This window comes from Ranitomeya variabilis, chromosome 2 (assembly GCF_051348905.1).
Source record: "Ranitomeya variabilis isolate aRanVar5 chromosome 2, aRanVar5.hap1, whole genome shotgun sequence".
Classification (NCBI taxonomy): Eukaryota; Metazoa; Chordata; class Amphibia; order Anura; family Dendrobatidae; genus Ranitomeya; species Ranitomeya variabilis.
Genome location: NC_135233.1, coordinates 638,453,413 through 638,477,842, shown reverse-complemented (window position 1 = coordinate 638,477,842; position 24,430 = coordinate 638,453,413). Strand labels below are relative to the sequence as shown.

General features: G+C 44.5%; 1 protein-coding gene across 1 annotated transcript in view; it reads right to left on the bottom strand.

The window, feature by feature from the left end:
- Window positions 1–24,430, bottom strand: part of TNNT2 (troponin T2, cardiac type) — a 331,594-nt gene that overhangs the window by 213,526 nt on the left and 93,638 nt on the right. The window contains exon 6 of the mRNA XM_077292793.1: window positions 2,641–2,662. Coding sequence (XP_077148908.1) covers window positions 2,641–2,662 — 22 coding nt within the window. The remainder of the gene's footprint in view (window positions 1–2,640; window positions 2,663–24,430) is intronic.

Below are 24,430 nucleotides of genomic sequence, written 5' to 3'. Positions count from 1 at the left end.
AAGGCTATGCACACTTTAAAGAGCTCAAAAGGGGCACAATATTGTGGTAGTATCCACCAGAATGTCACAGTTGTCTTTTCCAGGTAACTAGATTAGCTGTGAATTAAGTTTTGGAGTAAAACTCATTGAAGATGGTTAGTTTGAATTTCCAAAGATTCAATCACCTCTATTTACATGAATTGCCATGGTTCTGCCATGTAGTTTTGGCCATGTTGTTGTTATATGAAACATGTATGTTGGACAAAATGGATGTCAATTTATTCGAATACCACTTGTGGTTTATAATTTTCCAACTCATCTCAAACTCATAGTCTAAGTATTCCATTGCTGCTGGACATTATAAAAACACAATACATCATTAGTGACAGAAAGGGAAGGCATATACTGTATTTTACGGATTACAAGATGCAACTTTATGATCCCCAAATTTAGGGGGAAAATGGGGGTGCGTTGTGTGGTAGTGGTATGGCAGCGATCGGTGGTGGTACGGTGGTAAGCGGTGGTGGTACAGCAGTGAGCGGTGGCTCTGCGGTGGCAGCATATAGCAGCTGTCATTCTTCTTCCGGCGTCCGCCTTCTCAGTCAGCGCAGGTGCAGATGGAGGAAAGCTCTGATTTCAACCTGTGCCTGCCTCTATGAGATATCTCCAGGAAAATCGCTGCGGATGCGGCACAGATGCAAATGGAGCTCTTGGCCAGGCCTCGATAATGTCACCACTGGTCAATGATGACACCGCTGGTCAATGATGATGCTGCTCCTTCACCAGTGGTTTTCCTCCTAGACGGTGCATCTCCCCCAGACATGGATTATGGCGTGGGACAAAACGATTGACAGGTATGGTATATTGTTGTTTTTTTATTTTACTTTTGTTACAGGAGATCGAGGTCTTTGGTGCAATTAGGCGAGGTCATAGCTATGGTCTAATTGAGATTATTAAAGGAGTCTGTGTCATTTTTTCAATTAAAGGACTTTATTCTGGCTGTGTCTTTATTTACAATACAACTATAGGATTAGTAATGGAGAGGTGTCTTATAGACGCTTCTCCATTACTAAGTCGTGGGCTTGATGTCACCTGACAAAACAAAAGTGACTTCAACCCCCATAAATATGAAACCCACTTCCCACCGCTACAGGGTAAGTGGGAAGAGCCGGGCAAAGCGCCAAAATTGGCTCATCTAATAGAGGCACCTTTTCTGGGCAGCTGCAGGCTGCTATTTTTAGACTGGGGTGCCAATATCCATGGCCCCTTCCGGCCTGAGAATACCAGCCCCCAGCTGTGAGCTTTAGCAAAGCTCATTGTCAAAAATGTGGGGGACCCCATGCTGTTTTTATAATTATTTATTTAAATAATTAAAAATAAGGCGTGGGGAGGGACCCCTCTATTCTTGATAACCAACGTGGCTGAAGTTGGCAGCTGAGGGTTGCAGACCCCAGCTTAAAGTTTTGCCTGGCTGGTTATAGAACATACAGGGGAACGCACGCCGGGTTTTTCAGTCATTTAGTTACATCATTGGTGACAGGTGAGGAATACCCAGATCATCTGCTCCAGCAGTCACTGTTATTAGAAGCAGCAGGTGAAGGTTGATGGGAGTAATAGTCCAAAAAGCCCCCACCTTCTGTCATTGTTCTAACTTGAATATAACTCTCATCATTCTCCTCCGCTTGCGCTGATCGCCGGCAGAGCAGAGGAGAATGATGAGAGCCGTCTTCAGCACCTGGCATCGGGGAACAGCGCTTACTGTAGCGCTTTTTCAATGGCACCGATGTATGTCACACGGATGACATCCATGTGTGTTCTCCATGTGCACACATGCGGGAAGTTTTGCCGCCCGTGCTGACGGTAAAAAATGTACATGTCTACGTGTGGGGCACACGGACACACAGTCTGTGGAAACACACTGACATGCGCACAGACCCATTCATTTGAATGGGTTTATGTGGGTCAGTGTCTCCGGTACGTGTGAAAACTGTCACCACAAATACTGGAGACATGGATGTGTGAAAGAGGCCTAAAACTGAGGAGGGAGAGAAGAGCGATTCTTCTCCTCCTCTGCTGGGATATATAGTAATTGGTGGAAGGAACTGTTGCTGAGCGGCCTCCACCAATCACATAGCTGTCTCTGCGCACTATTTAATGTTGCAACTCTGGTACTCACAAGTCCGAGATCCTGTAAGGAAACGTGAGCAAACAACCTCCATCATCCTTCAGAATATACTGTATCAATGGGTATATACTGAAGGATGATGGGGGTTCTAGCCATATTTAATGTAAATATACACCATAATGTAGTGTCCAAAGTGTTTATTGCAAATATGACTGCCACCTCCCTCATCTTTCAGAATACATCCATATATACAGTAAGTGGATGTATTCCTGAGGATGAGGGGGGTGGTAGTCACAATATGCGATATTACAGGCACTTGAACTCTAATTCACAGATCCCCCATAATAGAGTGTCATCCACAGATAAAGTTTTTGTATTTTATTAAAGGTTTTTGCACACTATTTGGCTCAAAATATTTTTTCTTATTTTCCTCTCTAAAATCTAGGTGCGTCTTATAATCAGGTGCATCTTATAAAGTGAAAAATGAGGTATATGATTTGACTAATTAGCAGTGATTACAGAATATAAAAACTTACTTGGGTTTGGGTTTTGTCTCCTCTAGAAAAAAAATAGAAAAAAGGGTTACAGTCAATAAAGAATTGGGATATCCTATTTTTTGTGTAAGGTGCAGAATACTGTACAATTGTGATAGTACTGAGCAATGTAGTTATTTTGATTTCTAGGGTTAATCAGTGGTCCATATATTTAGTATTTATCCATTTCCACATATCCAATATTTTATATTTGTCAAGCTTATTTGTTCTCATCTTTAAAGAGGTATTCCTTAACACAAATAATTATCATTGATATATTAGGATATATTTGTTAGAATGCTGTAAGTCCCACAGCTGAGACTTACACAGGTCATTAGAGTGTTACAATGGTAGTAAAATCTATAAGTAAGTGCACAATACTAGATAGGTCAGGGGTGAACTGGCAAAAACTGGTAGCACACAGAAATTAACTATACATTGTACACTCACTGGCCACTTTATTAGGTACACCTGTCCAACTTCTTGTTAACACTTAATTTCTAATCAGCCAATCACATGGCGGCAACTCAGTTCATTTAGGCATGTAGACATGGTCAAGACAATCTCCTGCAGTTCAAACCGAGCATCAGTATGGGGAAGAAAGGTGATTTGAGTGCCTTTGAACGTGGCATGGTTGTTGGTGCCAGAAGGGCTGGTCTGAGTATTTCAGAAACTGCTGATCTACTGGGATTTTCACGCACAACCATCTCTAGGGTTTACAGAGAATGGTCCGAAAAAGAAAAAAAATCCAGTGAGCGGCAGTTCTGTGGGCGGAAATGCCTTGTTGATGCCAGAGGTCAGAGGAGAATGGGCAGACTGGTTCGAGCTGATAGAAAGGCAACAGTGACTCAAATCGCCACCCGTTACAACCAAGGTAGGCCTAAGAGCATCTCTGAACGCACAGTGCGTCGAACTTTGAGGCAGATGGGCTACAGCAGCAGAAGACCACACCGGGTACCACTCCTTTCAGCTAAGAACAGGAAACTGAGGCTACAATTTGTACAAGCTCATCGAAATTGGACAGTAGAAGATTGGAAAAACGTTGCTTGGTCTGATGAGTCTTGATTTCTGCTGCGACATTCGGATGGTAGGGTCAGAATTTGGCGTAAACAACATGAAAGCATGGATCCATCCTGCCTTGTATGGAGCATCTTTGGGATGTGCAGCCGACAAATCTGCGGCAACTGTGTGATGCCATCATGTCAATATGGACCAAAATCTCTGAGGAATGCTTCCAGCACCTTGTTGAATCTATGCCACGAAGAATTGAGGCAGTTCTGAAGGCAAAAGGGGGTCCAACCAGTTACTAGCATGGTGTACCTAATAAAGTGGCCGGTGAGTGTATGTGATATATGCACTGAGGCATCTCAACAAAGATATGCAGCAGCACAAAAAGTGTACTAGATTATATGCAGACTAGAGTTGAGCGACTTTTACTTTTTTCGGATCGAGTCGGGTTTCGCGAAACCCGACTTTGTCAAAAGTCGGGTCGGGTGAAATCAGCTGATTATTGCGAAAAGTCGGGGGCCGACTGAAACACGAAACCCAATGCAAGTCAATGGGGAATCAAAGTCGGCAGTGAGTGGAGGACAGGAAACCACCTACAGTGCCCATTTTAATGCCAAAGACATCAATTCTTATTACTTAAGCTTGTCAATCTTAATTTACTTTATAATAATAGTTAGGCATTGAAAACTGGGGGTCATTTGGCTAAAGTTGTGGGGGGGTAAGGCTGGCTCAAGATTTTTGTGGGCCCAGGAAACGCGCAATACGTCACGGTGGTGGGGCAGGGAGAGGTAAGTATTTCAACTTTGCAAGTCCTGTGATCCTGAGCAAGCAGGGCGGGCCCACTCATTGGCACTGGCACAGGGCCCCTCATAGTACGGTGGTGTGTTTGACAGTGGGTGGCGCCTCATACTGGCAGAGACACTTTTGCATACTATGAGGGGCCTGTGCCAGTGACGTCGCCAACGAGTATGCCCCCCACCTGATGAAGGAACCTGCACTTTCATCTGCACCTTCCTCTTTGTCCCCGTGTAAGGTGGTATAGTATGCGGGAAGGGGAACCTGACTTTCAGCAGGGTCAGATTCTGGCTGTGTAGAGTGCAAGGGGAATGTAGTGGTCTGGGTCAATGTACCAGCAGACTCATCTAGCAGTGGCTGGGCAATGGGTAGGATGAGGAGGAAACACAGATATAGGCCAAATAATAAAGTAGGCTAAATGCAGTTCAAAATTGGTAACAGGACTAAACAGGAGGCATTGCTTTGTTCAGTGGAGGAAAACTGTAATGAGTGGCAGACACAGTTAGTAGGCCCAAATAATAAAGTAGGCTAAATGCAGTTCAAATGCGGTAACAGGACTAAACAGGCGGCATTGCTTTGTTCAGTGGAGGAAAACTGTAATGAGTGGCAGACACAGTTAGTAGGCCCAAATAATAAAGTAGGCTAAATGCAGTTCAAATGTGGTAACAGGACTAAACAGGCGATATTGCTTTGTTCAGTGGAGGAAAACTGTAATGAGTGGCAGACACAGTTAGTAGGCCCAAATAATAAAGTGGGCTAAATGTCTGCCAAAAAATTGTTCTTAAAATAACAGGTGGCATAGCTAGGTACAGGAGTGGGCTCCTCTGCTGAGTAGCAGACAGTGGTAGTAGGCGCAAAGTATTAACTGGTCTAAATGGAGGCCAGGGTCCCTGTATATTTTAACTATCATCTATCATTTCAACAAATTTGTATTGGCAGTGCCATTGAAGGATTTAATAGCACAGACTACACAGTGGTGGAGCAGGGAGAGGTAAGTATTGCAAGTGGTAGAGCACTGTTCGAGCCTGGGGGGGGGACACTCTCTCGTGGGCGGCGGTACTGGTACAGGGCCCCTCATATTACGACGGTGTCTCTGACGTTGGTTGTGAACCACCACCGTCAGAGACACTTCATTGTACTTTGAGGCACCCTGTGCCAGTGCCGTCACCAAAGAGTGGGCCCACTCCCAGAGTCCAGGCAAACGGCACTCTCACAGGTGCTTGCGCCAGGTGGTGACCACGGCCCTGTGGGGGGAGTCAGCCCATTTAGGGAGGTATAAAAATGGCCTATGGTGGACATTCAGCAGCTGCAAATGGAGGAATTGGAGAAGTCAGTAAGAGGAGGCCAAAAGCAAGACATTTTTCAGGCAAGCTACGTGTCAGCAGGGGAAGGTGGGGCAAAATAATTTGAAATCCATGATTGGTTCATTTTAATGAAGGTTAGATCAGAGGTGTCAAACTGCATTCCTCGAGGGCCGCCAACAGGTCATGTTTTCAGGATCTCCTTAGCATTCCACAAGGTGCTGGAATCATTCTGTGCAGGTGATTAAATTATCACCTGTGCAATACAAGGAAATCCTGAAAACATGACCTGTTGGCGGCCCTCGAGGAATGCAGTTTGACACCTCTGGGTTAGATCATCAACATTTTGGGTAGCCAGATGTGTCTTTTTTTCAGTCAGTATTGAACCAGCAGCAATGAAGACTCTTTCTGATAGCACACTAGCAGCAGGGCAAGCGAGCTTCTGTAATGCATATTCTGCCAATTCAGGCCAGGTGTCTATTTTAGATGCCCAGTAATCAAAGGAGAATGACCTGTGAGGGAGGACATCGAAAAGGGAGGAAAAGTAGTTCGTAACCATACTGGACAAAAGCGGTCTCCTGTCACTTTGAATTGATGCAGCAGTACCTGTCGTGTCAGTGGTCATTGCGAAATCACTCCACAACCTGGTCATAAAACCCCTCTGTCCAACGCCACTTCGGATTTGTGCACCTCTAACACCTCTGCCATGTTGCCCCCTACGGCTCGTGTGAGAACCATCACCGCCGCTGTGTGCTGGGAATGCCTGAACCAAACGGTCTACAAGAGTTGCTTGTTTGGTAGCCAATATTTGCTCAAGGTTCTCATGTGGCATGACATTTTGTAATTTTCCTTTATATCGTGGATCCAGGAGGCAGGCCAACCAGTAATCGTCATCGGTCATCATTTTGATAATGCGGGGGTCCCTTTTTAGGATACGCAAGGCATACTCAGCCATGTGGGCCAGTGTTCCAGGTGTCAATTCACTGCTTGTGCTGGGTTGAGGAGCACTTTCTTGCAAATCAATAACACTTGTGTCCCGCAAAAACCCTGTACCTGACCTTGCAATGCCACCAGTTTCTATTGCTCCCTGAGAAGCATCCTCCTCCCATAAATATTCATCCCCATCATCCTCCTCCTCCTCCTCAAGAAGAGTTCCCTGAGCAGACAATGGCTGACTGTCATCAAGGCTTCCCTCCTCCTCGGCTGCAGACGCCTGCTCCTTAATGTGCGTCACACTTTGTATCAGCAGACACATTAGTGGGATGCTCATGCTTATGATGGCGTCATCTGCACTTACCAGCCGTGTGCATTCCTCAAAACATGGAAGGACTTGACAGAGGTCTTGTAGCTTCGACTACTGCACACCAGACAACTCCATGTCTGCCATCCCAGTGCCTGCCCGTGTATGTGTATCCTCCCACAAATACATGACAGCACGCCTCTGTTCGCACAGCCTCTGAAGCATGTGCAGTGTGGAGTTCCACCTTGTTGCAACGTCGATTATTAGGCGGTGCTGGGGAAGATTCAGCTGATGGTTCAGCATATGGCTGGAGTGTACGGGCGACCGGCGGATGTGCGAGCAAAGTCTTCGCACCTTCAGGAGCAGGGCTGGTAACCCCGGATAATTTTTCAGGAAGCACTGCACCACCAGGTTCAAGGTGTGAGCCAGGCAAGGTATGTGTTTCAGTTCTGAAAGGGCAATGGCAGCCATAAAATTCCTTCCGTTATCACTGACTACCTTGCCTGCCTCAAGATGTACACTGCCCAGCCATGACTGAGTTTCTTGCTGCAAGTACTCGGCCAGTACTTCCGTGGTGTGTCTGTTGTCACCCAAACACTTCATTTGTAATACAGCCTGCTGACGCTTACCACTAGCCATTCGATAATGGGACACCTCATGTGCAACACTGGCAGCTGCGGATGGAGTGGTCATGCGACTGCGCTCTGTGGACGAGCTTTCACTTCTGGAGGAGGAGGGGTGGCGAACACCTGCAACCAATTGTTTCCTAAACCGTGGGCTAGGCAGAAGTGTCCCACTATGGCTGTCCCCTGTGGACCCTGCATCCACCACATTATCCCAGTGCACCGTGATGGACACGTAACGTCCCTGGCCATGCCTACTGGTCCATGCATCTGTTGTGAGGTGCACCTTTCCACTGACTGATTGCCTCAGTGCATGGACAATGCGGTCTTTGTCATGCTGGTAGAGGGCTGGGATGGCTTTTCTCGCCAAGAAGTGACGACTGGGTAGGTCATAGCATGGTACTGCGTAGGCCATCAGGTCTTTGAAAGCTTCGCTTTCAACTAACCGGTAGGGCATCATCTCTAACGAGATTAGTCTAGCAATGTGGACGTTCAAACCCTGTGTACGCGAATGAGAGGATGAGTACTTTCTTTTCCTAGTGAGAGTCTCTTGTAGGGTGAGCTGGACTGGAGAGCTGCATATGGTGGAACTAGCGGTGTTGGTGGTGGACATGGCGGATTGAGAGAGGGTTGGTGATGGTATTCTTGATGTTGGCCTACATACAGTGTTTCCTACCAATAACCTTGTGATTGTGACTGCTTTGGCCTTGTGACGATACCTCCACATTTGCTGCTGGTGGTGTCCTAGCCGGTGGGCTTACAGTGAGGGAAGCAATGTAGCGTTGCTGACTACCTTCATTCTGAGCAGGTGCACCAATGGTATGGGACGTTTGGTAGTTAGTCCAGGCTTGCAAGTGCATGCTGGTTAAATGTCTAAGCATGCACGTTGTATTTAAATTTTGAAGATTCTTCCCTCTGCTAAAGGTCTTTGAGCATTTCTTACAGATAACTTTGCACTGATCATTCGGATCTTGGTTAAAAAATTGCCACACTACATGCTTCCTACTATGGAATACCTTTTCAGGCATTGCAAGCTGTGCTACTTTCACCAGATGGCCACGCTGTCCTAAAACTGTTTTTGTTTTTGACACACGTTTTTGGCCTGATACGGGCCTGCCAGATGACAGCTGTTGCGATGTAGATGGCTGCTGCGGATCATCCTCCTCCGCTTCTGAGCTACTGGCAGCGGCACCCTCTTCCCCAATGGCTGCCAATCTGGGTCAACAACTGGGTCATCTATCACCTCCTCTTCACTGTCATGTGCACCTTCCTCTGTGTCACCGTGTAAGGTGCTATAGCGTTCGGGACGGGGCACCATAGTCTCATCAGGGTCAGATTCTGGCTCAGTACACTGCAAGGGCAATGTAGTGATTTGAGTCAATGGAACAGCATAATAATCTAGCTGTGGCTGTGCATCAGTGCACTCCATGTCCGATTCATCTTGTAACGGGCAGTTAACAATTTCCCTTTCTAACCCAGGCACGGTATGTGTAAAGAGCTCCATGGAGTAACCTGTAGCGTCGCCTGACGCATCCTTCACTTTTGGTTTGGGTGAAGGACACAAGGAAACATCTTGTTTCTGACCGGGAGGATCCACTGACGACTCGCTGCTTTTATATTTGGAACTTTCTGAAGAGGAGGCGAAAGAGCTAGAGGCTGAGTCAGCAAGGAAAGCCAAAACTTTTTCCTGCTGCTCCGGCTTTAAAAGCTGTTTTCCTACTCCCAGATAAGGGAGCCTTCGAGGTCTTGTGTAGCCAGACGATGACGATGGCTCAACACCTCCAGCCTTAGTGGCAAAAGCACAATAGCACCTACCACCAGATGTACCACCACCACCACCATCAGTACCAGCTGGCAACCACCGCCCACGGGCTCTTCCACCAGACTTCCTCATTTTTTGGAAAATCTAACCAAAATAACAACCATTATATGGTACTGTAAAACAAGGTAGAAGGTGTATATAAACTTGTTGAGAATTTAAATCTCCCTTTTTTGTTTGGGAGACTGAACCAAAACTCAGGCCCAGTGTATAAAACAACACAATGTAAGTGGCAGAAAGTGGCTGGAAGATATATGAAAAAATATAAGGGCTGTAGTACAATTTCAATCTCCCTACAATGATCTCAGGACAAGTATGGCAGCAATAAAAAGGACTGCTGCACACAAAAGTGTGGACAAATAAACAAGATAACTGTGCAGAAAGGAGCAACCGTATTTTTGCTTTTAAAAAAGCAGTTGGTTTGCACAGCAGCAGTGCAAACAGCAATGCAGCTATCAGGGAGCCTTATAAGGCAGCCTAATAAGCTACAGAGCTGATGCACAAAAATATAGCCTCCACTGTTTCTGCAAAAAAAGGTGGTGTTGGACAGTGGAAATCGCTACAGCACAAGCAGTTTGGGGGTTAATCTTCCCTCCCTAACTATAATCCTTCTTCAGATGAAGCTGCAGCATCCTCTCCCTATGCTAAGATCGGCAGAAGTAAGATGGCGGTCGGCGTGCACGCCCCTTTATAGCCCCTGTGACGCGACAGAAAGCAAGCCAATCACTGTCATGCCCTTCTCTAAGATGGTGGGGACTGAGACCTATGTCATCACGCTGCCCACACTCTGCGTCCTCCTTCATTGGCTGAAAAATGGCGCTGAAAGCGTCATACGAAACGTGACTGTTGCGCTCAGATCGGCGACCTCATGGCCGATCCCACACTAGGATCGGGTCGGGTTTCATGAAACCCGACTTTGCCGAAAGTCGGCGATTTTTGAATTTGTCCGATCCGTTTCGCTCAACCCTAATCCAGACACTAAACATATAAATATTAAAATGGAAACTATAAAGTAAGCCCTTCTGCCAATGACAAGAAGACCTCTGCAGATGAGTCTTACTCTTGACACTAACACTCCCATAGTTGTATAATGCAGCCCCATAGTGGTATAATGCACCCACATAGTGGTGTAATGCACCCCATAGTTGTATAAAGCAGCCCCATAGTGGTATAATGCACCCTCATAGTTGCATAATGCACCCCCATAGAGGTATAATGCACCCCCATAGTAACATAGTTATTAAGGTTGAAGGAAGGCTAAGTCCATCTAGTTCAACCCATAGCCTAACCTAACATGCCCTAACATGTTGATCCAGAGGAAGGCCAAAAAAACCCATGTGGCAAGGAGTAGGCTCCACATTGGGGAAAAAAATTCCTTCCCGACTCCACATACGGCAATCAGACTAGTTCCCTGGGTCAAAGCCCTATCAAGGAATCTAGTATATACAGTACAGACCAAAAGTTTGGACACACCTTCTCATTTAAAGATTTTTCTGTATTTTCATGACTAGGAAAATTGTACATTCACACTGAAGGCGTAAAAACTATGAATTAACACATGTGGAATTATATACTTAACAAAAAAGCGTGAAACAATTGAAATTATGTCTTATATTCTAGGTTCTTCAAAGTACCTTTTGCTTTGATGACTGCTTTGCACACTCTTGGCATTCTCTTGATGAGCTCCAAGAGGTAGTCACCGGGAATGCAAATGCTTGTTGCAAGAAATCTTGCCTGTGGAATGGCGAGCACAAAGGAAGGGGGAATGTAAGGAGAGCCGACCCTGGTGTGCCTTTTCCGGGACGAGTCCGAAACCATTGGTGCTGTCACCCGAGTTGCAGGGGGGTAAGCTTAGTTCTCTGGACAGACCTTTGAACTTGAGACCGGGGGTAATAGAGAATATAAAAGGGCGACAGTGTGCAGGAACAAGCAGAGTGGCGGCGGGAAGCTGTAGTGCACGGAGGTCGACTCTTAGTGCTCCCTCGCTGTGTAGTCTGGACACAGCAGGCCCAAGCCCGAAGGGCCCACGGAGACTTACCGGAGGCGATATGCAGAGATGCCTCCCTGTATCCCTGACAGTTCCAACTCCCGTAAAGCCACTGAGCAATAGTGATTCCTCTTCATGACCCGACCACAAGGGGTGCACCTTGAGATGGTACCACCAGGCCACAGACCGAATACGGTGGCCTGATATATCTGCTCCCGCATACTGCAGCGCTGTGCCGGCGCTTAAAAGAAAGGACTATCACCTCTCCAGCAGTTCTCTTTTTGGATCCAGGACCCGCGACCGGACCTCTCAGGATTATCGATGGCATCGGGACCCAGGACCTCTTCTGGACCAGGAAGACTGCTCCTCATCTACACCAGATTGATAAGTTTAAGGCCGGCGTCACACTCAGCGTAAGACAATACGGTCCGTTTTACGGAGAAATGTTCCCAAAATAGTGATCCGTATGTCACCCGTAGGCAGGGTGTGGCAGCGTATTTTGCACATGGCATCCTCCGTATGTAATCCGTATGGCATCCGTACTGCGATATTTTCTCGCAGGCTTGCAAAACCGACATCTAATGGATTTATGGCCTCAAATGCACGGTGAGGCGCCCCCTGCTGGATGTCTTCATGTGAACTCGAGCGTGGGAAAAATTCCAAGGCTCCAGTTCATGAGGACATCCAGCAGAGGGCGCATCACCGCAACTCAAGGTAACTACAGGTCACCCTGCTTCCCATTCATTTTCCGGGTTTTTACAGGCAGAAGTGGCTGCATTAATAGGCTTCTGCTTGTAAAATTAGTTAACCCTTTCAGATGGATTTACAACGTGGGACAGAACGACGGAAGGTATGGAATATTGTTGTTTGTTTTTTTGAAACTTTGTTTCAGGTGACAAGGGTCTTCAGGTGGATTAAGAGTCTAATAAAATATTACAAAAACCTGTGTCTTTATTTCATTAAAGGACTTTGTAATTATGTGTGTGTGTTTTATTAACTATTTCGTACTATTTGATCAATAATGGATAGGTGTCATAATTGAAGCCTCTCCATTATTAATCTGGCTTAATGTCACCTTACAATAGCAAGGTGACATTAACCCTTCATTACCCCATATCCCACCGCTACACGGGAGTGGGAAGAGAGTGGCCAAGTGCCAGAATAGGTGCATCTTCCAGATGTGCCTTTTCTGGGGTGGCTTGGGGCAGATGTTTGTAGCCAGAGGGGGCCAATAACCGTGGACCCTCTCCAGGCTATTAATATCTGCCCTCAGTCACTGGCTTTACCGCTCTGGCGGAGATAATTGCGCGGGAGCCCACGCCAATTTTTTCCGCCATTTAACCCTTTATTTTACAAGCTACAGCGCCCAAATTTTGCACATACACACTACTAACATTAGTAGTGTGGAATATGCAAAAAAAAAAAAGAAGGGGATATGAGATGGTTTACTGTATGTAAACCATGTCTCATATCATGTCGGGTTTGTGAAGGAGAAATGAAAAGCCGGCAATTGAATTACCGGCTTTTCTATAGAACACCGCTGCGTATTTCTCGCAAGTCACACTGCTGGTCCGTGTGTAATCCGTATTTTTCTCGCTCCCATAGACTTTCATTGGCGATTCTTTTGCGCATTACGGTGACAAAAGCAGCATGCTGCGATTTTGTACGGCCGTAGAAGACCGTATAATACGGATCAGTAAAATACGGCTGATAGGAGCTGGGCCATAGAGAATCATTGGGCCGTGTGTTATGCGTACTTTACGGGTGTAATACGTCGGTAAAACTAGCCAGTGTGACGCCGGCCTAATACCTTTGAACTCTCCCCTTGCCAATCTTACAACTGTTGCCCCTAAGTTTAACAAGTATAGATTGTCCATCCTCCCCTCCATGTATCCTCTCCCTGTGTGGAATAATGCTGTTACATTAAATCCCTCCATTAACCCTTGTTCTGCCTCCGACTGTTACTGCATCCCTGTACCTGCTTTCATATATACGGTAATTGAGCCTCGTTGCTGCACCACTATATTAGGCCTAACAATTTTTACGTTGAAATATGGCCTTCTAATTTGGCACTGGAACACAGGTTTAGAGCATACGATTTGGAGGAGCTAATTGAGCCTCATGGCTGCAACACTATATTAGGCCTAACAATTTTTATGTGGAAATCTGGCTTTTTGATTTGACACTGGAACACAGCTTTAGCACAAACGATTTGTAGCAGCTAATGGCGCTTCCAGAGACTGCCTCATAGTTTTTGCACTACTACTACTTCGATGCTGGAATATCGATTTCACACAGGACGAGTTCACTTTCATCAGAACCAGCAGGATGGACCTTTCTGCACTGTAACAATGAACAAACAGTGCCAACAAAACAACATGTCCGCTATTTATGTGGTCATGGACATGTGACTACGGCAACCAATCACAGAAGACCTTGTGCCATGATGTTGTGGATGGTTTGGCACCCGAATTTGGTTGCCAGGATCAGCACACACAAATTTGAGATTGGCGAATGTTTGCGCATCTTTACTAGTGAGGAAGCAGCGGATGTTCTCCAGAGAATCTCCTCCCACACCTGGATTAATCCCTTTCTGACATCTGACGTACTATCCCATCCATGTGCCCTCGGCCCATCTGACCATGTACGGGATAGTACGTCATAGCAATCGGCAACACATACGGGTGGTGTGTGGCCGATCGCTGCCGGGTGTCAGCTGTGAGAATCAGCTCAGGCCACTCCTGGCACTTTTAACCCCTTTAGCCCCCCAAGGGTGGTTTGCACGTTAATGACCGGGCCAATTTTTACAATTCTGACCACTGTCCATTTATGAGGTTAAAACTCTGGAACGCTTCAACGGATCCTGATGATTCTGACAATGTTTTCTCAAGACATATTGTACTTCATGACAGTGGTAAAATTTATTTGATATTACCTGCGTTTATTTGTGAAAAAAAGGAAATTTTGCGAAAATTTTGAAAATTTTGCAATTTTCCAACTTTGAATTTATATGCCCTTTAATCACAAAGATATGTCACACAAAATACTTAATAAGTAACATTTCCCACATGTCTACATTACATCAGCACAATTTTAGAACCAACTTTTTTTTGTTAGGGAGTTATAAGGGTTAAAATTTGACCAGCAATTTCTCATTTTTACAACACCATTTTTTTTAGGGACCACATCACATTAGAAGTCACTTTGAGGGTCTATATGATAGAATGGTGTCACACTTGGGTATTTTCTAAAAACTGCACATCTTAAGGTGCTCAAAACTACATTCGAGAAGTTTATTAACCCTTCAGTTGTTTCACAGAAATTTTTGGAATGTTTAAAAAAAAAATTAACATTTAACTTTTTTTCACAAAAAATTTACTTCAGCTCCAATTTGTTTTATTTTACCAAGGGTAACAGGAGAAATTGGACCCCAAAAGTTGTTGTACAATTTGTCCTGAGTACGCTGATACCCGATATGTGGGGGTAAACCACTGTTTGGGCGCATGGCAGAGTTTGGAAGGGAAGGAGCGCCGTTTGACTTTTCAATGCAAAATTGACTGGAATTAAGATAGGACGCCATGTCGCGTTTGGAGAGCCCCTGATGTGCCTAAACATTGAAATCCCCCCACAAATTACACCATTTTGGAAAGTAGACCCCCTAAAGAACTTATCTGCATGTGTGGTGAGCACTTTGACCCACCGAGTGCTTCACAGAAGTTTATAATGCAGAGCCGTAAAAATAAAAAATCATATTTTTTCACAAAAATTATATTTCGCCCCCATTTTGTATTTTCCATAGGGTAACAGGACAAATTGCACAACTTTTGGGGTCCAATTTGTTCTGAGTATGCTGATACCCCATATGTGGGGATAAACCACTATTTGGGCACATGGCAGAGCTCAGAATGGAAGGAGCACCGTTTGAGCCCCAAAAGTTGTTTTCCAATTTGTCCTGAGTACGCTGATACCCCATATGGGGGGAACCACTGTTTAGGTACATGGCAGAGCTCGGAAGGGAAGGAAGGAGCGCTGTTTGGAATGCAGACTTAGATGGATTGGTCTGCAGGCATCACATTGCATTTGCAGAGCCTCTGATGTACCTAAACAGTAGAAACCCCCCACAAGTGACCCCATATTGGAAACTAGACCCCCCATGGAACTTATGTAGATGTGTGGTGAGTAGTGTTGAGCATTCCGATACCGCAAGTATCGGGTATCGGCCGATATTTGCTGTATCGGAATTCCGATACCGAGATCCGATACTTTTCTGGTATCGGGTATCGGTATCGAAACAACATTAATGTGTAAAATAAAGAATTAAAATAAAAAATATTGCTATACTCACCTCTCCGACGCAGCCTGCACCTCACCGAGGGAACCGGCAGCGTTGTTTGCTTAAAATTCGCGCTTTAACCTCCTTACGTGAAGTCCCGGCTTGTGATTGGTCGCGCACCGTCCATGTGGCCGCGACGCGACCAATCACAGCAAGCCGTGACGTAATTTCAGGTCCTTCAGGATTTTAAAATTACGTTCCGGCTTTGTGATTGGTCGCGTCGCGGCCACATGGGCGGCGCGCGACCAATCACAAGCCGGGACTTCACGTAAGGAGGTTAAAGCGCGAATTTTAAGCAAACAACGCTGCCGGTTCCCTCGGTAAGGTGCAGGCTGCGTCGGAGAGGTGAGTATAGCAATATTTTTTATTTTAATTCTTTATTTTACACATTAATATGGTTCCCAGGGCCTGAAGGAGAGTTTCCTCTCCTTCAGACCCTGGGAACCATCAGGAATACCGTCCGATACATGAGTCCCATTGACTTGTATTGGTATCGGGTATCGGTATCGGATTAGATCCGATACTTTGCCGGTATCGGCCGATACTTTCCGATACTTTCAAGTATCGGACGGTATCGCTCAACACTAGTGGTGAGAACTTTGAACCCCCAAGTATTTCACTACAGTTTATAACGCAGAACCGTGAAAATAAAAAATAATTTTTTTCCACACAAATTATTTTTTAGCCCCCAGTTTTGTATTTTCCCAAGGGTAACAGGGGAAATTGGACCCCAAAAGTTGTTGTCTAATTTGTTCCCAGTACGCTGATACACTATATGTGGGGGGGAACCATTGTTTGGGTGCATGGCAGAGCTCGGAAGGGAAGGAGCGCCGTTTGAAATGCAGACTTAGATGGATTGGTCTGCACTGGGTGTCACGTTGCATTTTCAGAGCCCCTGATGTACCTAAACAGTAAAAACAAAAAACCACAAGTGACCCCATATTGGAAACTAGACCCCAAAGGAACTTATCTAGATGTGTTGTGAGAACTTTGAACCCCCAAGTGATTCACTACAGTTTATAATGCCGAGCCGTGAAAATAAAAAATCTTTTTTTCCACAAAAATTACATTTTATCCCCCGGTTTTGTATTTTCCCAAGGGTAACAGGAGAAACTGGACACCAAAAGTTGTTGTCCAATTTGTCCTGAGTATGCTGATACCCCATATGTTGGGGTAAACCCCTGTTTTGGTGTATGGGAGAGGTCGGAAGGGGAGGAGCACTGTTTTACTTTTTCAACGCAGAATTGGCTGGAATTGAGATCGGACGCCATGTCGCGTTTGGAGAACCCCTGATGTGCCTAAACAGTGGAAATCCCCCAATTCTAACTGAAACCCTAACCCAAACACACCCCTAACCCTAATCTCAACCCTAACCATTACCCTAACCACACCCCTAACCCGAACATGCCTCCAACACTAATCCCAACCACACCCCTAACCCCAACACACCCCCAACCCCAACACACCCCTAACCCCAACACACCCCTAACCCTAATCCCAACCTTACTCACACCCCTAACTCCAACACACCCCTAACCCTAATCCCAACCTTAACCCTAACCACACCCCTAATCCTAACCCTAATCCCAACCATAACTTAATCTGAACCCTAACTTCAGCCCCAACCTTAACTTTGGCCCCAACACTAACCCTGACTTTAGCCAAAACCTAATCCTAACTCTAGCCCCAACCCTAACTTTAGCCCCAACCCTAACCCTAACTTTAGCCCCAACCCTAGCAATAACTTTAGCCCCAACCCTAACCCTAAGTTTAGCCACAACCCTAACCCTAACTGTAGCCCCAACCCTAACTGTAGCCCTAACCCTAACTTTAGCCCCAACCCTAACCCTAACTTTAGCCCCAACCCTGACCCTAATGGGAAAATGGAAATAAATAAATTTTATTTAATTTTATTTTTCCCTAACTAAGGGGGTGATGAAGGGGGGTTTGATTTACTTTTATAGCGTTTTTTTATTGGCAGTTGTCACACTAAAAGATGCCTTTTATTGCAAAAAATAGTTTTTGCGTCTCCACATTTTGAGAGCTATAATTTTTCAATATTTTGGTCCACAGAGTCATGGCAGGTCTTGTTTTTAAGGAACAAGTTGATGTTTTTATTGGTACCATTTTCGGGCACGTAACTTTTTTGATCACTTTTTATTCCGATTTTTGTGGGGCAGAATGACCAAAAACCAGCTATTCATGAATTTCTTTTTTTTTTTTGGGGGGGGGGTTATACTGTTCCACGTTTGATAAAATTGATAAAGCTGTTTAATTCTTCAGATCAGTATGATTACAGCGACACCTCATTTATATCTTTGTTTATGTTTTGGCGCTTTTATACAATAAAAACTATTTAATGTAAAAAATAATTATTTTGTATTTTGCATCACTTTATTATGAGGACTATACCTTTTTTATTTTTTCGCAGATGATGCTGTATGGCAGCTCGTTTTTTGCGGGCCAAGATGATGTTTTCAGTGGTACCATGGTTATTTATATCTGTCTTTTTGATCGCGTGTTATTCCACTTTTTGTTCAGCGGTATGATAATAAAGCGTCGTTTTTTGCCTTGTTTTTTTTTTTACGGTGTTCAATGAAGGGGTTAATTAGTGGGACAGTTTTATAGGTCGGGTCATTACGGACGTAGCAATACTAAATATGTGTACTTTTATTGTTTTTTTAATTTAGATAAAGAAATTTATTTATTGGAACAATATTTGTTTTTTTTCTTTATTTAGGATTTTTTTTTTAACACATGTAAATATTTTTTTTACTTTTTTACATTGTCCCGGGGGGGACATCACAATATAGTGACAGATTGTTGATCTGACAATTTGCAATGCACTGTGTCAGATCAGCGATCTGACAGGCATTGCAGGGAAGCTTGCCAGTGCCTGCTCTGAGCAGGTGCTCACAAACCACCTCCCTGCAGGACCCGGAAGGAGCCCCGTGGCCATTTTGGATCCGGGGCTTGCAGGGAGGAGACGCTCAGTACAACGCAATCCCTGCGCGATGCTTCCCTATGCCGATCATGTTTGATCGCAGTATTCCGGGGGTAAATGTGCCTGGAGCAGTCTGTGACAGCTCCTCTCACACAGTGCCGGATGTCAGCTGCGATAGTCAGCTGACACCCGGCCGTGATCAGCCGCGCTCCCCCCATGAGCGTGGCTGATCGCGTTAGATGTACTACTATTCCGTCGGTGGTCATACGGGCCCATACCACCTCGACGGGATCGTACGTCTAATGTCAGAAAGGGGTTAAAGCCCGAAATGCTGGGATCGAACACAATCGCAGCATTCCGGAGCTGGCACAGGGGCTAACAGCCCCTCTGCCTTTGGATCGAAGACCCCGCGGGGTCCCGATTGCTGCCATGCAGACATGATGTTGTCATGACAACATCCGAGTCTCCAAAGCTAAGAAACTTCCTGTCATGCGCAGTGCATGTCAGGAAGTCTTTCAGGTTATTGCACAGAAACTTCAGATCTGCATGCTATACAGTAGAAGCGATCAGCATGCAAAAAAATGAGTGTCCCATAGTGGGACACAGTGTAAAAGTTAAAATGAATAAAAAAAAAATAATAATAGTAAAAAATTTTAAAAATAATAAAAAAATCTATATTTTGTCAATAAATAAATAAATATTTGAATGAAAAAAAATCTAAACAATAAAAGTACACATATTTGGTATCGCCGCATCTGTAATGAACTGACCTCTAAAAATGTCCCACTAGTTAACCCCTTTAGTGAAGACCATAAAATAAAAAACAAGGCAAAAAACAATGCTTTATCATCATACCGCTGAACAAAAAGTACAATAACACGCGATCAAAAAGACGGATATAAATAAACATGGTACCTTTAAAAACGTCATCTTGTCCTGCAAAAAACAAGCCACAATACAGCTCCATCACCAGAAAAATAAAAAAGGTATAGCTCTCAGAATAAAGCGATGCAAAAATAATTATTTTTTATATAAAATAGTTTTTATTGTATAAAAAGCGCCAAAACATAAAAAAAGATATAAATGAGGTATCACTGTAATCATATTAACCCGAAGAATAAAACTGTTTTATCAATTTTACCATGCGCAGAACGGTATAAACGCCCCTCCCCAGAAGAAATTCATGAATTGCTGTTTTTTGTTCATTCTACCTCCCAAAAATCGGAATAAAAAGCGATCAAAAAAAGTCTTGTGCCCGAAAATGGTACCAATGAAAACGACAACTCGTCCCACAAAAAACAAGACATCACATGACTCTGTGGGCAAAAATATGGTAAAATTATAGCTCTCAAAATATGGTGATGCAAAAACAATTTTTTTGCAATAAAAAGCAGCTTTTAGTGTGTGACAGCAGCCAAATATAAAAATCCGCTATAAGGTCTCTTTCACACGTCCTGATATTTCCAGTACAGGAGATGTCAGTGTTCGTGTGTGTAATACTTGTGGCACATGTGTGGCATGCGTGTGCCGCATCAGTACAACAAGGAATCATTCTCTCCTGCTTATGCCTGTCGCCAGCAGAGCAAGGGAGAATGATGAGATGAGACCTGTGTTCAGCACCCGGCACCGGGGAACAGCGCTTACTGCAACGCTTCTTCACCGGAGCCGATCCATGTGTTGTTATGCGTATGCACGTGTGCTGGATGTTTTGTGGTCCGTGCTGACATTAAAAAATTTATATATGTCAGCGTGTTTTGCCCACGGAAACACACTGACATGTGCACAGACCCATTCACTTGAATAGGCAAATAGCACTCTGTTCCTCCCGAGCCTCTGAGCATGGCTGCCCAATGGTATAAAATTCCGTGACACACCCATGGTGTCAATATGATCATTGCACCCCTAGATGAATTCATTGAGGAGGTGTAAAGTTTAAAATGGGGTCACTTATGGGGGTTCTGCTGTTTTGGCACCTCATGGGCACTCCCAGTGGGTCATGGCACCTGCAAACCATAACAGTAAAATATGGTGCTTCCCTTCTGAACTCTACCATGTGCCCAAACAGCGGTTTATCCCTACATATGGGGTATCAGCATACTCAGGACAAATTGCACAATAACTTTTGGGTTCCAATTTCATCTGTTACCCTTGGGAAAATAAAAAATTGGGGGCGAAAAGATCATTTTTGTGGAAAAAAAATATGATTTTTTATTTTTACGGCTCTACATTTTAAACTTCTGTGAAACACTTGGGGGTTCAAAGTGAGAATAAAAGGAGAAAAAGGACATGCCCAAAAATGGAAACACCTGCAAGAATTGAAGGCTATACATTTTATTAACGAATCCAATGTAAACAATTTCAAACAGGACACAGCAACAACAATGTTAAAAACATTTAAAAACCACCAAGGGTAAGTGTGCTAGTCATGCCTTGATATAGAGGCAATGACAACCCATAAAACATCTCCTCACAGCAATACAGACTTACAGCACAGATAAAAAGTTTGGACACAGCTTCTCATTTAAAGATTTTTCTGTATTTTCATGACTATGAAAATTTAAAATTCACACTGAAGGCATCAATACTATGAATTAACACATGTGGAATTATATACTTAACAAAAAAGTGTGAAACAACTGAAATTATGTCTTATATTCTAGGTTCTTCAAGGTAGCCACCTTTTGCTTTGATGACTGCTTTGCACACTCTTGGCATTCTCTTGATGAGCTTCAAGAGGTAGTCACTGGAAATGGTCTTCCAACAATCTTGAAGGAGTTCCCAGAGATGCTCAGCACTTGTTGGCCCTTTTGCCTTCACTCTGCGGTCCAGCTCACCCCAAACCATCTTGATTGGGTTCAGGTCTGATGACTGTGGAGGCCAGGTCATCTGGTGTAGCATCCCATCACTCTCCTTCTTGATCAAATAGCCCTTATACAGCCTGGAGGTGTGTTTGGGGTCATTGTCCTGTTGAAAAATAAATGATGGTCCAACTAAATGCAAACCGGATGGAATAGCATGCCGCTGCAAGATGCTGTGGTAGCCATGCTGGTTCAGTATGCCTTCAATTATGAATAAATCCCCAACAGTGTCACCAGCAAAGCACCCCCACACCACCACACCTCCTCCTCCATGCTTCACAGTGGGAACCAGGCATGTAGAGTCCATCCGTTCACCTTTTCTGCGTCGCACAAAGACACGGTGGTTGGAACCAAAGATCTCAAATTTGGACTCATCAGACCAAAGCACAGATTTCCACTGGTCTTATGTCCATTCCGTGTGTTCCTTAGCCCAAACGAGTCTCTTATGCTTGTTGCCTGTCCTTAGCAGTGGTTCCCTAGCAGCTATTTTACCATGAAGGCCTGCTGCACAAAGTCTCCTCTTAACAGTTGTTGTGGAGATGTGTCTGCTGCTAGAACTCTGTGTGGCATTGACCTGGTCTCTAATCTGAGCTGCTGTTAACCTGCGAGTTCTGAGGTTGGTGACTCAGATAAACGTATCCTCAGAAGCAGAGGTGACTCTTGGTCTTCCTTTCCTGGGGCGGTCCTCATGTGAGCCAGTTTCTTTGTAGCGCTTGATGATTTTTGTAACTGCACTTGGGGACACTTTCAAAGTTTTCCCAATTTTTTGGACTGACTGACCTTCATTTGATAAAGTGTTGTGAACTCTATTTTTAGGCTCCCTCTAGTGGTCACAAGTGGTACTGTGTAGTGTTGTCTTCTGCAGGTTGGCTGTATCAGCTGGTTCATTATCCTTGGTTCGTTTCCTATTTAACTCACCTGGATACTCAGTTCCTTGCCTGCTATCAATGTATTCAGTGCTCTTCAGATTCCTTGTGACTACCTTGCTCCCAGCCTCTCCAAGACAAGCTAAGTTTTTTGTCCGTTCATTTTTGATTATCAGCATTCATCATGTTTCTTGTCCAGCTTGCTAAGATGTGATCTCCTCGCTGGCTGGTTGCTCTAGGGGACTGAGTTTCTCCCCCCACACCGTTAGTTGGTGCGGGGGTTCTTGAAATCTCATTGTGGATATTTTGTTAGAGTTTTTTACTGACCGCACAGACCCCTTACTATTTTCTGCTATCTAGTATTAGTGGGCCTCATTTGCTGAATCTGTTTTCACCCCTGTGTATGTGCCTTCCTCTTACCTCACCGTTATTATTTGTTGGGGGCTTCTATATCTTTGGGGATTATTTCTCTGGAGGCAAGAGAGGTCTTTCTTTCTCTCTAGGGGTAGTTAGTTCCTCAGGCTGGCTCGAGACGTCTAGGATTTTTTAGGCACGTTCACTGGCTACTTCTAGTGTGTTTGGATAGGTTCAGATTTGCGGTCAATCCAGTTTGCCACCTCCCTAGAGCTTGTCCTATGTTTGTTACTTAGCTGGAGTAATTTGTGATCCTCAACCACTAAGGATCATAACAATAAAGTAATGATGGCCACTCGTTTACTAGGACTATCAGCTGTGTATCCACCAGACTTCTGCTCAACACAACTGATGGTCCCAACCCCATTTATTAGGCAAGAAATCCCACTTATTAAACCTGACAGGGCACACCTGTGAAGTGAAAACCATTTCCGGTGACTACCTCTTGAAGCTCATCAAGAGAATGCCAAGAGTGTGCAAAGCAGTCATCAAAGCAAAAGGTGGCTACTCTTAAGAGCCTAGAATATAAGACATATTTTCAGTTGTTTTACATTTTTTTGTTAAGTATATAATTCCACATGTGTTAATTCATAGTTTTGATGCCTTCAGTGTGAATTTACAATTTTCATAGTCATGAAAATACAGAGAAATATTTAAATGAGAAGGTGTCCAAACTTTTGGTCTGTACTGTATATAGTACGACTCACAAAGATATGAACAAATTAGGTCACAACATTATATTACTAAAGATCCCCAAAGCACAATTATATTGGCATATTGAGAAACGTGCTTATTCACAGTACCATATTAAGCATGAATAAATAGTTTGCAATACTTTGTGTGGTAATGAGAAAAACACAAAAAAACCCCGAACACTCAGACCAAAAGATGTGGGAATCTTCAAGTCCTGGACAGAGTCATGGTAGCTGAGAGGAGAGGGAGTGTGGGATGGACACCCACGCATATTGCCACACTGAATGTGGCTTCTTCAGGGTAGTAGTGTACTGTGTCCCAAAATAGTGAGATATATATACAAGAATAACACTGATTCGATTAATTAGTCACCTGGAAGAGGAAGAAGTGGGATGGCAAAGGAACAGAGAGAGAGCACATGGTAGCTGCCATCTTGTCAGCGTCCGTCCGTCGTCAATAAAGTCGGTTGAAAGTCAGAGCACACACGCGCGGAGAACATCGCGTCGCGCATGTGCAGTGGCTTGATGGAAAGAGTCTAACAGCGCAGGTCCAGGGAAAGCCACAAAAATCACAAAAAGGGCGTGTGCCATGGCATTGTAACGCTGGGCATAGATGGGAATACAAAAGGTAAGCCCGTAATGTAATTATTTGCACCTGCACACTGTTTCTGCAAGACCAGCAATGTAAAATAGGCAAGGCCAGATAGTTATATTAGGATTGAACACATTTTTGAAATGACTGCCTACTAGTGTTGAGCGATACCGTCCGATACTTGAAAGTATCGGTATCGGAAAGTATCGGCCGATACCGGCAAAGTATCGGATCCAATCCGATACCGATACCCGATACCAATACAAGTCAATGGGACTCAAGTATAGGACGGTATTCCTGATGGTTCCCAGGGTCTGAAGG